At 44.3% G+C, this 14,234-nt stretch overlaps 1 protein-coding gene and 1 pseudogene across 6 annotated transcripts in view; one reads left to right on the top strand and one right to left on the bottom strand.

The window, feature by feature from the left end:
- Positions 1-4,108, top strand: part of LOC139922797 (NACHT, LRR and PYD domains-containing protein 3-like) — a 40,708-nt gene extending 36,600 nt beyond the window's left edge. For all 5 annotated transcript variants that reach the window (XM_078287401.1, XM_078287405.1, XM_078287404.1 and 2 more), the window contains one exon: positions 18-4,108. In XM_078287401.1, the coding sequence (XP_078143527.1) occupies positions 18-559 (542 nt within the window). In that variant the 3' untranslated portion in view covers positions 560-4,108. The remainder of the gene's footprint in view (positions 1-17) is intronic.
- Positions 4,109-6,680: 2,572 nt separating this feature from the next.
- Positions 6,681-14,234, bottom strand: part of LOC139922796 (atrial natriuretic peptide receptor 1-like) — an 84,253-nt pseudogene continuing 76,699 nt past the window's right edge. Inside the window, exons 9-13 of the transcript XR_013506900.1 lie at positions 12,940-13,064; positions 12,707-12,775; positions 11,852-12,026; positions 10,393-10,491; positions 6,681-9,352 (exon numbers count right to left, since the gene is read on the bottom strand). The product of XR_013506900.1 is annotated as an atrial natriuretic peptide receptor 1-like (transcript). The remainder of the gene's footprint in view (positions 9,353-10,392; positions 10,492-11,851; positions 12,027-12,706; positions 12,776-12,939; positions 13,065-14,234) is intronic.

The raw sequence follows: 14,234 nt of genomic DNA, 5'->3' as shown, positions 1-14,234 counted from the left end.
CTTCTTCCTGCTGTCAGATGCGTGTGAGCTCACAGTGGATCCTAACACAGCCCACAAACTCCTCATCCTCTCTGATGGGAACAGGAAGGTCACCCAGGGGAGAGAAGAGCAGCCATATCCTGATCACCCAGACAGATTTGACTACTGGACACAAGTCCTGTTCCAAGAAGGCCTGACTGGCCGCTGCTACTGGGAGGCTGAGTGGGAAGGGAACTGGGCCGGGCTCGGAGTTGCATACAAGGGCATCAGTCGCAAGGGGGTTGGAAATGATTGTGTGATGGGATACAATCCACTGTCTTGGGGTCTGCACTGTTCTGCTCATGGCTACCATGCATATCACAACTTTAAGAGCATTCCCCTTCAAGTCCCTTTGGCTGGTTCTCGTAGATTGGCCATTTACCTGGACTGGCCGGCCGGCATCCTGTCCTTCTACAGAGTTTCCTCTGGCAGGTCGCTGACACACTTGCACACCTTCTACACCACATTCACTGAGCCTCTCTACCCAGTTTTTAAAGTGTGGGATTATGGCTCCTCAATGAGATTGTGTCAGGTGAAGTAGCTTGACAAAGCAAAGGGTTGGACTGTACTGTGTGTAGGCCTCTTATACAACGACTTGTTTGAACCTTGATTGAGCTTGGCTGGAGGGGCACTGATTAATTGACTAATTAAAGCATCTGAAAGATATAATCTTTATTTATATAGCACTTTTCAAAACAGAGACTTAATATCCTGATTTAGAGGACCAAGGGCAGGCCAAATTAGGCTGGATGTTCACTCAGGGCCTATAACAAGGAATTCAGTTTCATCCAATTTTAATTGTAAGATATTCTTCACATGCAGTCCTCAGCATCTGTTAAACAACTATGCAGAAAGGCCAATTTATTTAGTTCACTCGGCTTGACCGAGAGGTGCAGTTGGGTATCATCAGCATAGCATAATTATGTGACCCAAAGAAAGCATATACAGGGAGAATAAAATTGGTCCAAGAATTGAGCCTTGTGGCACACCATACGTGATCAAGGACTGAGAGAAGAAATAGCCATAAATGGACACAAGCAATTTCCTATCAGTCATGTATGAACAGAACAAATCTTGGGCAGTCCCTGAAATCTCAACCCACTGCCTCAGTCTATGAGGATGCGGCATGGTGGCTGAGTGGTTCGTACTGTCGCCTCACAGCAAAAGGGTTGTGGGTTTGAATCTCCAGTCTAGTCCTTGCTATGTGGAGTTTGCATGTGTGTGAAATTTCATGTGTCTTGCCTTGTCTTGTTTGCATGGGTTTCCTCGGGGTGCTCCGGTTGCCTCCCACAGTCCAATGACATACAGGTCAGGTCAATTGAAGACTCTAAATTGCCTGTAGGGAATGTGTTTGTGTGTAGTATGTATATGAAGAATGTACAGTATATGATGTAGAATGGTATGTGATGGTATGTAAAGCCCTTTGAGATTTGACTGTGATAAAGGGCTATATAAATAAATAAGACTATATATTTATATAAGTAAGCAAGACTAGGGCCCGGATCTACTTACATGTCGCAATGATCAATACCGCCAGTGCAAGGTATTTACTAAAGTTGGGAACGCAAATAAGCAGAGGAGCAGATAATTAATTAGAATTGCGAATGCACTCTGCAGTCGCAATGTACACAATAGCCCATAAGCTGCAACATAATGACGGGCAAAAGAAGCGCAAATGTCTCTCCAGTGGAGCTGGAAGTGTTGGTGGCAAAGAAAACACCAAAGAGCTGCAGAGAAGAGATGTTTTACCCGCGCATAAAAAGTCACTCTGGAACAACATAAAATGAATGCAGCTGGGCACCACAAGCGCGATTTAGTGGAGGTAAAAAGCACTGGTATGATATGAGGAGGTGAACCAAAATGCTGACCACAAATAACACCAAAGAGGAGCCTTAACTTAACATGTTTTAGATGCATTGTTTTCATCAATGCAATATCGTGGAGACATTCGCTCATGTCAGCAAATCCAGAGAGGAGCCTGCAGCTTTTGCTTTTTGTATATTTAGGTAATACTCTGAATATTGATTGCAAATGCCCTGTGCGCTGGCTTAGTAGATAAGAAAACAAGGTTTTGCACTGGTGCAAACCTTTAGTAGATCCGGGCCTAGATGAGGATACAATGCAGGGTTCTCCAATTCCGGTCCTCATGGGCCGGTGTCCGGCAGGCTTTTGTTGCTCCCTGGCAGTTAATGAGCCAGGCATGGCTAACCCTAACCGGTGGTGAACGGTTAGGGTTAGCCATGCCACACCAAAAGATATACAGGAAGCGTTATACTGAGCCATCAGGTGAAGTCATCAAAATACTGCAACAACTTGCACTGCTGTAGCCAAACTTCTGTTGAGCGAGTAGTTGCTCTTAGGGCTTTACCTTTATAGCAACACTATAAAGATTATTTTCCACATGCAGTACATTATAGATTAGCGATTACTCACTAAAAACTATAATCACTAATATAATCCATCGTGATGCTCCTTCTCCGAATATAATCGGATTACTTTTACTTTTAGATTGCCTTTCTTATACACTCTATAGAAAATGAAGTTAAAGGATAAGGCCGGTGTTTTTTAACGCATTTCTTACCATCAACAAATCCTATGAAAATAACAAAATCAGCAACGATTTTGTTTTGCCAGCAAGTCTGGTCCATGTAGCGGTGCCCAGTGCAGCCTCATGTCCCAGCAGCCATAGAACTGCATTGTATTAAAAACTATTAAAACCCGTCACAGAGCCATGCTGCTGCTCTGCAGCATATTTCATCATCACGATGCACCGGGCCGGACGGCTTTTTCCTCAAACGACTTAATAAGCCGACCGTAAACACGTTTTCCATCTCAGGAAAGTAGTTCCGTAGCACAGAAAATAGTCCCCGGCGTAATGAAGAATTTGTTCCCATTTGAATTTGATTTGGTAATAACTACAACAGCCTGACTTTTCATGGTAACAGTTAGCGATTTTTAAAATGTAAACTATGTCTTTGTGAGCTGTATTTAAAGGTTTTTAGCTTCCAATTGGAGCCGATGACTTCCGGGTTGACGGCTAAAAACAGAACGTGGGAAGTCAGAAAGTAACGGGAGGAGAGCAAACACATTGTTGATTTTGTTATTTTCATAGGATTTGTTGACGGTAAGAAATGCATTAAAAAACACCGGCCTTATCCTTTAACAGAGAAATAACTAATGTTTGCAGACCGTAAAATTAATATCACCACTGTTAAATTATATTTGTGTTCACAATCTCATAGTCAAAATGCCTTATTACTGTCCCTTTCTCTGAGAATGTAATCACCTATTTATTCCAAAGTGTCTGTAATCTAATAATTGTTCGTTTTTTCAGCAGCTGTAACACATTACATGCACCATTTGTTGTATTAATACTGTGATAACATTAAGAGCATCTCAGTGGTTGTTACTGAGTCATATTTTATAGTCACAAGCCTGCATCTCTAACCTTCAGACTTCCATATCAGAGTTCAGGATGAGAAGGAGAGCCATTTGTTTTGCTGTACAATCTACAGGCAGGAGGACAGCAAATACAACTTGCACATTTTAATAAACATTTCTTGACAGCAATATGTTGAAATTTATTTTGATACATTTGATGACCAAGCATCTGTAATTTATAACAAGATACATTTTGATGTATTTTTACCCAGCTACACCTACATGTTGTGTTTGAAGTTAAAGTGATGCAGCTCATAGAGTGATGCAGCTTAGTGGGCATGTGCAGTGAAGGTTTTTTTTTTTTTTGTGGGTCTGACAGACCGACAGACCAACAGACCAACCGACTGACAGAGTGACTTACACTAGCTGCTGGTCACTGCTAAAAACAGAAAGGAACCACAGTAGTATTTCTAGGACTCTGGGATATTGGTGCCTGACTTTCAAGTGCATGTAAAGACTTAAACTTTTGAATATTTTCATTCCTACATGAGATATACGCCATTTGAAAAATGTGGCTTCTACACTAACAATGATTGGTGGCTTGAAAGTCAAACTCGCTATTGAATAGGCTATTATTGATGTTATTAGCTATCTGGAGCCTTTTACTTACAAACTAATTACATTTTAGTGTATGTATACTGAACAAAGATATAAACGCAACACTTTTGTTTTTGCTCCCATTTTTCATGAGTTAAAATAAAAGATCTAAGACTTTTTCTATGCACACAAAAGGCTTATTTCTCTCAAATTTTGTTCACAAATTTGTTTAAATCCGTGTTAGTGAGCACTTCTCCTTCGCCAAGATAATCCATCCACCTGACAGGTGTGGCATATCAAGATGCTGATTAAACAGCATGATTATTGCACAGGTGTGCCTTGGGTCAGTCACAATAAAAGGCCGCTCTAAAATGTGCAGTTTTATCACACAACACAATGCTACAAATGTCGCAAGTTTTGAGGGAGCGTGCAGTCGGCATGCTGACTGCAGGAATGTCCAGCAGAGCTCATGTTGCAGCATGATGATGCTCGGCCCCGTGCTGCAAGGATCTGTACACACTTCCTGGAAGCTGAAAACATCTCAGTTCTTGCACGGCCTGCAGACTCACCAGACATGTCACCACTGAGCATGTTCGGGACGCTCTGGATCGGCGTGTACGACAGTGTGTTCCACTTCCTGCCGATATCCAGCAACTTCTCACAGCCACTGAGGAGGAGCGGACCGACGCTCCACAGGCCACAACCAACAACCTGATCAACTCTGTGTGAAGGAGATGTGTCGCACTGCATGAGGCAAATGGTGCTCACACCAGATACTGACTGGGTTTCCAAAAATGCATATCTGTAGCCCGAGTCATGTGAGATCCATAGTTCAGTGCCTAATAAATGTCTTTTTTCAAGATAAAAACTGCACATTTTAGAGTTGACTTTTATTGTGACCATTTATTATGATACAAGAGCCAGCTGATTGAGCTCTAGAGCTCAATCAGCTGGCTCTTGTACAATCAAATTATTAATATTTTTAATATACACTCACCGAGCACTTTATTAGGAACACCTGTACACCTGCTTATTCATACAATTATCTATTCAGCCAATTATGTGGCAGCAGTGCAATGCATAAGATCATGCAGGTACAGGTCAGCAGCTTCAGGTAATGCTCACATCAAACATCAGAATGGGAAAAAAATGAGATCTCAGTGACTTTGTCCGCGGCGTGGCTGTTGGTGCCAGACGGGCTGGTTTGAGTATTTCTGAAACTGCTGATCTCTCTAGAGTTCACACAGAATGGTGCGAAAAACAAAAAACCTCCAGTGAGCGGCGGTTCTGCGGACGGAAACGCCTCGTCGATGAGAGAGGTCAGAGGGGAACGGCCAGACTGGTTGGAGCTGACAGAAAGGCAGCAGTAACTCAGATTACCTCTTTACAACTGTGGAGAGCAGAAAAGCATCCCAGAATGCAACACGTCCAACCTGGAGGCGGATGTCACTCTGGTAGCCGGTTGACACTGAGCTGAAAGCTGATACCTACCCAGTATTAGTATGATGTTCCTAATGAAGAGCTCGGTGAGTGTAGATTCATAGCGTTGCATAGAAGTTATTATAGCTGTTATCACCAGATAGCTGTTGTAGAGCCACAGAACTTGTTTTACATTTTATTTCTGGCATGTAAATCCCATTCATATTCATATTTTGGACTACACACCAAATGGCGGAAACGCAACTTTACAGCCTACAAAATGACATCAGACTTACTTACTCTATTCAGGAAACAGTTCAGCACAAAGAAACACTGCTGGTTTGTTCACTGGTAAAAAAACCAATGGCTCATTTTCACTCTCACTATTCTGAATGCCTAACTGAACTGAAGCTAAGGTTTCAGCAGAAGTCCAAATCGATCATCCAAAATGATTGACAGCACAAAATTAAAAGAAATATCTTTTTTTTAAAGGATAACAGGTCATTTAAGTCCTTGGTTGACAGAATAATTTAACCGTTAATGACTGGATCCTGTATATTTTTGGAGATATTTACTGATAAATTTTAGGTAATGATTTTTTTTCTCTCCCCAAAATAAATGTGTAATGTTCTGGAATCTTCTCTTCAAATGAATCTCAAACAATGCTTTGACATCCACACTTAATATATGGCACTATATGAAAATATTTATCATACCGTAAGACACATTTTGACATTGTGAGGACTGAGTTCATCGATGTGGATCCTTTGAGAGAAAATATTTTGTCCCACCTACGACTCCGATGGTTTCGTTCCTTCCTTCTGCTGGTCGGGGAACGGCGGCTTGTTCCGATCCACCGGCTGTGGCAGGGGTCCGGAAGAAAATGTTCAGTGAAACCCTCCTGTACCCGGGACGTCCCAGGTTCGATCCCCCAGTGACGCCCCATATGTCACTGTCCAACATGAGGATCGATACATTATACAGCAATAACGAAAAACCTTACAAACCACACCTGAATTTACTGTGTAAGTATTGCCCTCTGAAGTGTGACATCATTTTTCAGCCCAAATAAGGGATTCTGGCCCCGCCCTCTTTCAGTCTACCATGAAAATGAAGAGATGTAAGATTATGTTAATTCCTTTAGCTGCATCCAACACTGATATTGACTGTTTCTGCTTTATTAGCTGAGGTGGATTCTGATGGTTTTGGAGAATAACACAACTTCCGCCTCATTAACAGTTTTGAAAAAATTCAGTATAAGAAAATTCATTTAAAATATGTAATTTATTTATGCTTACATTATTTCACCCATTGTAGAACGGAACAACATTTTCGCCATACTAGGAGAAAAAAAAAATGGATCCGGATTGAAACTGAAAGCCCCGAAATGTCAAAAACACTTGGGAGGACCGTGTGGCTGCTGGTTTATTTCCCACCGTAACGCTGACCTCAAATACAAAATACCAATACTGAAGCCTGTAGTCATAGCCAGGTGTGAGGTTCAAAAGCACAGAAATACTATTAACTCATAAGTAGTATAGAGATGTGTTGGCATGAATCAGCTGCTGAGGCGGGACACTGGATGTGTTTTGGCCAAGAGGGATGTGTTCTTGTTAACTGTATTTCAGTTTGATGAAATCATTACTGTACAAAACACAAGCTGCAAAACAGAGAGATCGAGCACTTCCTGTGGGACCGAAGCCTGGCATCTTCAAAAAGCGATTCACTGGTTTGTGAAAGAGCTGGAACACAAAGCCGCCGTACCTGAACGAGTTTGACTTTCTGGGTTTTGATTTCTGGAAAATCTTCGCCAAGCTACGCACCGTTTCACCAGCAGTGGCTTCCTTTCCCACCAGATCAGGTCAAAGAACAGCTTGTTTACACACACACACACACACACACAACATAACAGACTCTTTTGCCTTTTTCATTGCAATTTGTTAGTTTACGAGGCAGAAGGAGGGAAAAATCGCATTCCCTCCAATCGAACTGAAAGGATAAGGTTGTCGATTTTGTTCCTATATATAATGAGTCTCTTCCATACCTGTAGTTCTTGGACCCACAGGCAATATTGTCTCCAGTCAAACTGTTTGGCAAAATATCTCCATAAAATCCAGTCTGTGAAAACGATGTCAACTGACCGACGTATTTCTCTCCGCGGCCCGGAAAGCGGCGGCACCGCACCGTTTCCACTCAGCGGATCGTCTTCTACCGAACTCTACTGTTTACGATCTGACCCGACCGTCCAGAACCAGATCACTCCGCCGGGAACCGCCTTTCACCCCACAGCGCTCTGTGCTGCGGCAGAGAAAAATAGTTCTGTGATTTCCTGATTAGTGAAAGTTGCTTAACGGCGGAACTGAGTCTGTTTCCTCTCGACTCTGCGGAGACACAGACGGCTTTTCTGGAGATATTCTGACAAACAGTTTGGACTCGTTGTTGCAGCAAGAGGCAGCGGAGCTTCAACTGACAGCTGACTGGAGACAAGACTGTCTGTGGGTCCAACAACTACAGACAATACTGTCTGTGGGTCCAACAACTACAGACAATACTGTCTGTGGGTCCAAGAGCTACAGACAATACTGTCTGTGGGTCCAAGAGCTACAGGAGGAAGAGATTCATTATACATGGGAACAAAATCACTGAACATATCCTTAAAGCCAGCTGTCCACTCGCCTGCCGACCAGCTCAAAGTCATTTCAACAGTCTGGGGCTGGTAGGTGAAATATGATATCCATCAGTCTCTCATTGTTACACACTTTTCAAAGCAGCCCAGACATGTGTGTTGAGGTCAGTGAAGGAGGCTTCATGGTGTGAAACCACAGCCAGCATGGCCCCAGTTAACTGTACATCTTTCAACCACCAGATGGCAATATAACATAAACAGTTCATTAGGTATTGCATCACTGTTTTATCCCTCAGCGGCTGGCAAGTTAAAGGGCAAATCAGCTCAACTCTGAATTAACTGAATTAAAACCGGCACCAGTGGAATACGTGAAAGAAGAGGGAATATTTTGTCTTCTCAGCTTTCTGCTCCTTCATTTAAGGAGTAATGAGTTCTTCAGGTCCGTTCCCGGTTCTGCAGGTTCAGTTATTATTTCCTTTCCACTGTCAAACGGTGTTTCAGGGCCTTTCTCCTTTTTCACATGAGCTGTTTTTGTTTCTCGCCTGCAGTCCTGTCCTTTACGCTTGTGTCGTGTTGCGTTCAGGTGCACATCGGATGTACTTTTCTACACCCGACTTGCATGTGCTTCTTGGTCCAACTTGGAGGTGACGAAGCATCTGATTCATGTCCGCCTGCAAACAGCTGACCTGCTTGAGAGCGAGGAGGAATTAAGGGGATTTGTAAAGTTTTAAGTAAGCAGTTATTTAGGCTTCTGTTGAGCTGTGTGTCGGCAGCCATGTTGGAGCTCAGCCAGTTCACGACCATCCAGAATCCCGACTCTTCAGCGCCTGACTTGTGGGGCGTTCAAGTGCCGCTTCCCGGTGGGAAAGTCGCATGTCCGATAATCCGACAGCAGATGAATGCACAATTAGTTGCCTTCGTCTTTGTCTTCCACGTCTTCCTGTTTTTCTTTCCTTTTTCTTTTTTTCTCTCCCTTCCTCCTCCCCTTCGTTAGCTCCGCTCCTTCCTTCCCTTCCTTCCTTCCCTTCTCTCCTTTTCTCCTCTCTCTCCCTTGTTCCTTTTTCTCCTTCGTTCCTTTCTCTCCTTGGTTCCCTTCTCTCCTTCCCTCTCTTCTCTCCTTTGTTCCCTCCTCTCCTCCTTCCTCTCCTCCTTCCCAGGTGCTCTGTCATTGGCTGTCGCTCTCTCCCAGTAGCCAATAGGTGGTCATCTTGCCTTTGCCCTTGATGTCGATCTCTCCTCTCAGCTCCAGCTGGAAACAGTTGAACTCCAGCAGAACGTCGCGAGTCGCCGCCGACACGTGGATCTTCAGAGCTGCATGGACACACACACACACACACACACACACACACACACAGATATGTATATATGTTCATTTTATATATTTGTTCTGCCATATTGGGAAACGCTGGTGACACATTTGTGCATCTTCAACGTAAAATCTGTCTCTTTACTTATTCTTTCTCTTTCAGTATGTTCGTGATCCATCAGAAAACACACAGAATTATTGATGATAGATTTGGTTAACGCTTTATTTTCCGGATTCGCGATCTCCTAATAATTTCCTAGAAAGGAACTGTTAATTTCTTAGGAAGTTTCCTGGAAAGAACCATGAAGTGATATTCTAATTACAGGGAAAATAGAGACAGAGTTCATTAGTAGTTGGTAAGTTCCTCCAGTTTCTTCTGTTGTTTCCAAGACAGAAACATGAAATTATGTAGCAGTTATACAGAACATTTGAAATTAACTAAAATGAATTAAGAATTCAACAAATAACTATATTATATAATTATATATATAATGACTTCTGATATTTGACCTCTGCCTATTATTTTTCCAATAAATAGTTTATAGTTTTGCAGTTCTTTCCAGGAAACTCTTTAAGAAATGTTCAGTATCTGATCGCCTCTCCAGACTGATGAGTTTCTATAGAGCTACTACATCATGTCATGGTTCTTTCCAGGAAACGTCATAAGAAACTAACAGTTCCTTTCTAGGAAACTGTGGACCCGGAAAATAAAGCGTTACCTAGATGTATGTGTCTGTGTGTGTGTTGGTTTGTTCTGAGTGTCACCATGGCGGCGAGGCAGAGGAACAGGAAGCTTTGCCACTTGATAGAAAACAGAAGAAACAAACTCTACAGTATAAATTCAGTGAGAAACTGAGCTGGAAAACCTCCAGTCATCCCAACGCTCCACCAGGCTTCCTCTGTTTTGTTTCTGTAATCCTCTGATGATGAAGTCGTTCTGGTGATGAAGTCGTTCTGGTGATGAAGTCGCTCTGGTGTCTTTGTTCGCCGCTATTTTTCCAAAACAAAAACGTTCAGAGCTGTGAGTTAGTGGACAGTTACTGACCCTCTCCGCTGGACTCCATACGGGACGAAGTGTTCACCGTGTCTCCAAACAGACAGTAGCGCGGCATCTTCAGACCGACCACACCTGCACACACCGGGCCTGCACACACACACACAGACACACACACACACACACACACACACACACACACACACACAGGCATGCACAGAAAAGGAAGGATGAATTTTATGTATACATACCGGAGTAATAACACAAATATACTATAAATTTGCCACTTGAGAAAAGCTTTGTTTATCATCGCTGTCCAGTCGAAACCTTGTACCTCCAAAATATCAACCTTTCAGGAACTAAGATAAACTGCCTTGTTCTCAGCTTGCCCACCATGCAGCTTTGAGTTGATGCACTCGGGGATTTAAAGAGTTTCATCAGACCGAGGGTGGGAGAATTTTCTCAAAGAGGAACAATGTAATCCTTCAACTTCACTGAAAACAAGAAAATCACCGAGACTGGAGTTACAAGGTTTTCACACGACTACAGCACACGTAGGTCGCATTTCTCAGATCAGATTTTGTCCCACACATCCATTTACTGTTCATACTGATTAGAAAACATCAGATCTGAGTCACATGGAGGAAAAACATCCGAGTGGTGACAGTGTGAGCTGCAGTGTGAACCAGCCTGTAAACACATTCACATCAGGAGGAGTCAGCATTAAGTTTCCTCTGAGCCGGCAACTAATAACCATCACATTAGAATAATGTAATCATTCATTCATTCATAACAGAACCAAGGGAACAATGAAAAAGCCTTATTGGCATCCCTGGATCTGAAATCTAATAACGAATAATATCTGAAATTCCATAACATAAAATGCTACACCTCTTCTCTCTCTCTCTCTCTCTCTCTATCTCTCTCTCTCTCTCCCTCCCCTCCCTCTCTCTCTCTCTTTCTCTCTCTCCCTCCCTCTCTCTCTTCTCTATCTATCTCCTCTATCTCTCTCTCCCTCCTCCCTCTCTCTCTCTCTTTCTCTCTCTCCCTCCCTCTCTCTCCCTCTCTCCTCTCTCCCTCCCTCTCCCTCCCCCTCTCTCCCTCTCTCTCTCTCCCTCCCTCCCCCTCTCTCCCCTCTCTCTCCCCTCCCTCCCTCACTCCCCCCTCTCTCCCTCCCTCTCCCTGCCCCCTCTCTCCCTCTCTCTCTCTCTCCCTCCCTCCCCTCTCTCCCTCTCTCTCTCCCTCCCCTCCCTCCCTCCCCCTCTCTCCCTCTCTCTCCCTCCCCCTCCCTCTCCCCTCCCTCCCTCTCCCCCTCCCTCTCTCTCTCTCTCCCTCCTCTCTCCCTCCCTCCCTCCCTCTCTCTCTCTCTCCCCCTCCCTCCCCCTCCTCTCTCCCTCTCTCCCTCCCTCTCTCCCCCTCCCTCTCCCCCTCCCCCTCCTCCCTCCCCTCCCCCTCCTCTCTCCCTCTCTCCCTCCCTCTCTCCCTCCCTCCCTCCCTCCCTCTCTCTCACCGCTGTGTATCCCGATGCGTAGTTTGAGCTGCTGGTCCGGTCTGTGTCTCATCTTGAAGGTCCTGACGGCGTCCAGCAGGGGCGAGCGCCATGCGGGCGATCTCCCGGCCGTGCAGCTTCCCGTTCCTCACCGGCAGCCCGACACCACCATGTAGGCGTCGCCGATCGTCTCCACCTGGGGGACGACAGGTCAGCGACGTGGTGACTAACCCTGACCCGAAACACTACAGCTGGAGTACGTTTACACATACATTAATAATTCCATTTTATCCCAATTAAGGCTGTTACATTGAAATTGCTGTGAAAATGCCTTTATCTGATTATCTTAACCCCTCGCACCCTGATTTCACCATAAATTTCCCCTTAAAGAGTAACTAAACCCCAAACCCAATCTGCCCATCTGCTGCGAGTACAACAGGTGGTGACATCACCTGGTACAAAAGACCAGCCAATAGCAGATGGCCAGTTCAGTACCCTACTTTTCACCATTAGGTGTCCGGGACTTCACTACAGATTTGGGTTTGGGGTCCAGTTACTCTTTAATTAGCTTTAAAGTTAGAAAAAATATTTTTTTTGCGTACTGTACAACAACATGTCATCCATATTGTGTATCTGCTGTTCCAGCGCTTCACTGAAGCTCCAGCTGCTGATACCGAGTGCAATATTCAAACCCAAGATGTTGCAACATTACATCAAATGAAGAAAATCTAGATGTCTTGTGCTTCATTTTATACACGTTTCCCTGTAATTCAGCCTGACATGTTTGGTGTTGATATCCGGACCCAGATTCCCCATGAGGATCGATAAAGTTTCATCTGATCTAACGTTAAAACAGTTTGTGTCTCTGCCCTTCACCTTGTAAACGTCAAAGTTGTCGATGATGGCATCAAAGCAGGTGTAGAGGTCGTTCAGCAGCGTCACCACCTGCAGGTCGACAGGACAGATACCACTTAGTGAGAAAAACAGCAACATAAATATATCAGGCTCTACCGTCTACTTGCAAATCTCAATTTATTGTTATGTTTCGGAAGCAAATATTTCTCAAACAGTAAATTGTATAAATCTCATCATTCTTTAATTTAAACGACCTCCATGGGCGTGCTCTCAGCAGATATGGAGGTGAAGCCCCACGATGTCGCTGAAGTAGATGGTGACGGAGTCGAAGGCTTCGGCCTGAACCGTCTCTCCTCTCTTCAGCTGCTCCGCTACCGAGCTGGAGGAGAGAGAGAGAAGAGAGAGAGAGAGGGAGAGAGGGAGAGAGAGAGAGAGAGAGGGAGAGAGGGAGGGGGAGAAGAGAGAGAGAGAGAGAGAGAGAGAGGAGAGAGACAGAGAGAGAGAGAGAGGGGGGGGGAGAGAGATGGAGGGAGAGAGAGAGAGACAGAGAGAGAGGGAGGGAGAGAGGAGAGAGAGACAGAGAGAGAGAGAGAGAGATGGAGGGAGAGAGAGACAGAGAGAGAGAGGAGAGAGATGGAGGGAGACAGACAGACAGAGAGAGAGAGAGCGGGAGAGACAGAGAGAGAGAGAGAGAGAGATGGAGGGAGATGGAGGGAGAGAGAGAGAGAGAGAGAGATGGAGGGAGATGGAGGGAGAGAGAGAGACAGACAGGAGAGAGAGAGAGAGAGAGTCATTCTCACCTGAACCCAATTATAACGATCACACCTAAAGTCACAAAGCCTTTACTGTACAGCTGCAGCTGTTTAAGTTTGTGCTTTGTGTTGGCGTGTGTGTGTGTGTGTGTGCGTGTGTGTGTGTGTGTGTGTGTGTGTGTCAGTAGACAGTATACAAACATATTCACACACACACACACACACACTGTTTATTCACCTCAGCTATCTGTATACCTGATACAGAGGTATGCAGGTTTAAAATAGACTGCGTTTGCATGCACATGAATATTCCACATTATGGCCTGATCCTGGATAGATGTGTCTGCTTCTCCTGGAATAATCCAGGCACCTTATCCCGATATGAGCTTATCCGGGTTTTTGAAAACGAATAACATGTTCACATGACCAACTTAACTTGAGGATACTTGATATCCCGATTTTAAATGGAATACTAATGTGCATGTGTTGAGGAAATCACTCAAAATCATTTTAGGAGTTCCCTGGAGTGGAGTGTTTATTAGTATGCTGGCATACGGTTAGTTTACAGACACAGTGTGGGTCTGAGAGAGTAAGCTACACCCAGAACAATGGAACTGGGAAATCATTTATACACTGGAACAAATGGTTGAAGCAACTGGTATGCAAACCAAGTTGTAGTAAAGATAGGGAGAGTTCAGGCTCTGCAGTCAAGCAACAGTTTACAATGACAGAGTGTGATGAAATCAAGGTGACAGAATCAGAGGGTGATAGGATATCACTCCCAGACAGAACATAAT

Source organism: Centroberyx gerrardi, chromosome 12, assembly GCF_048128805.1.
Source record: "Centroberyx gerrardi isolate f3 chromosome 12, fCenGer3.hap1.cur.20231027, whole genome shotgun sequence".
Classification (NCBI taxonomy): Eukaryota; Metazoa; Chordata; class Actinopteri; order Beryciformes; family Berycidae; genus Centroberyx; species Centroberyx gerrardi.
Note: the sequence above shows the minus strand (reverse complement) of the source record. Positions and strands in the feature narration are given on the sequence as shown.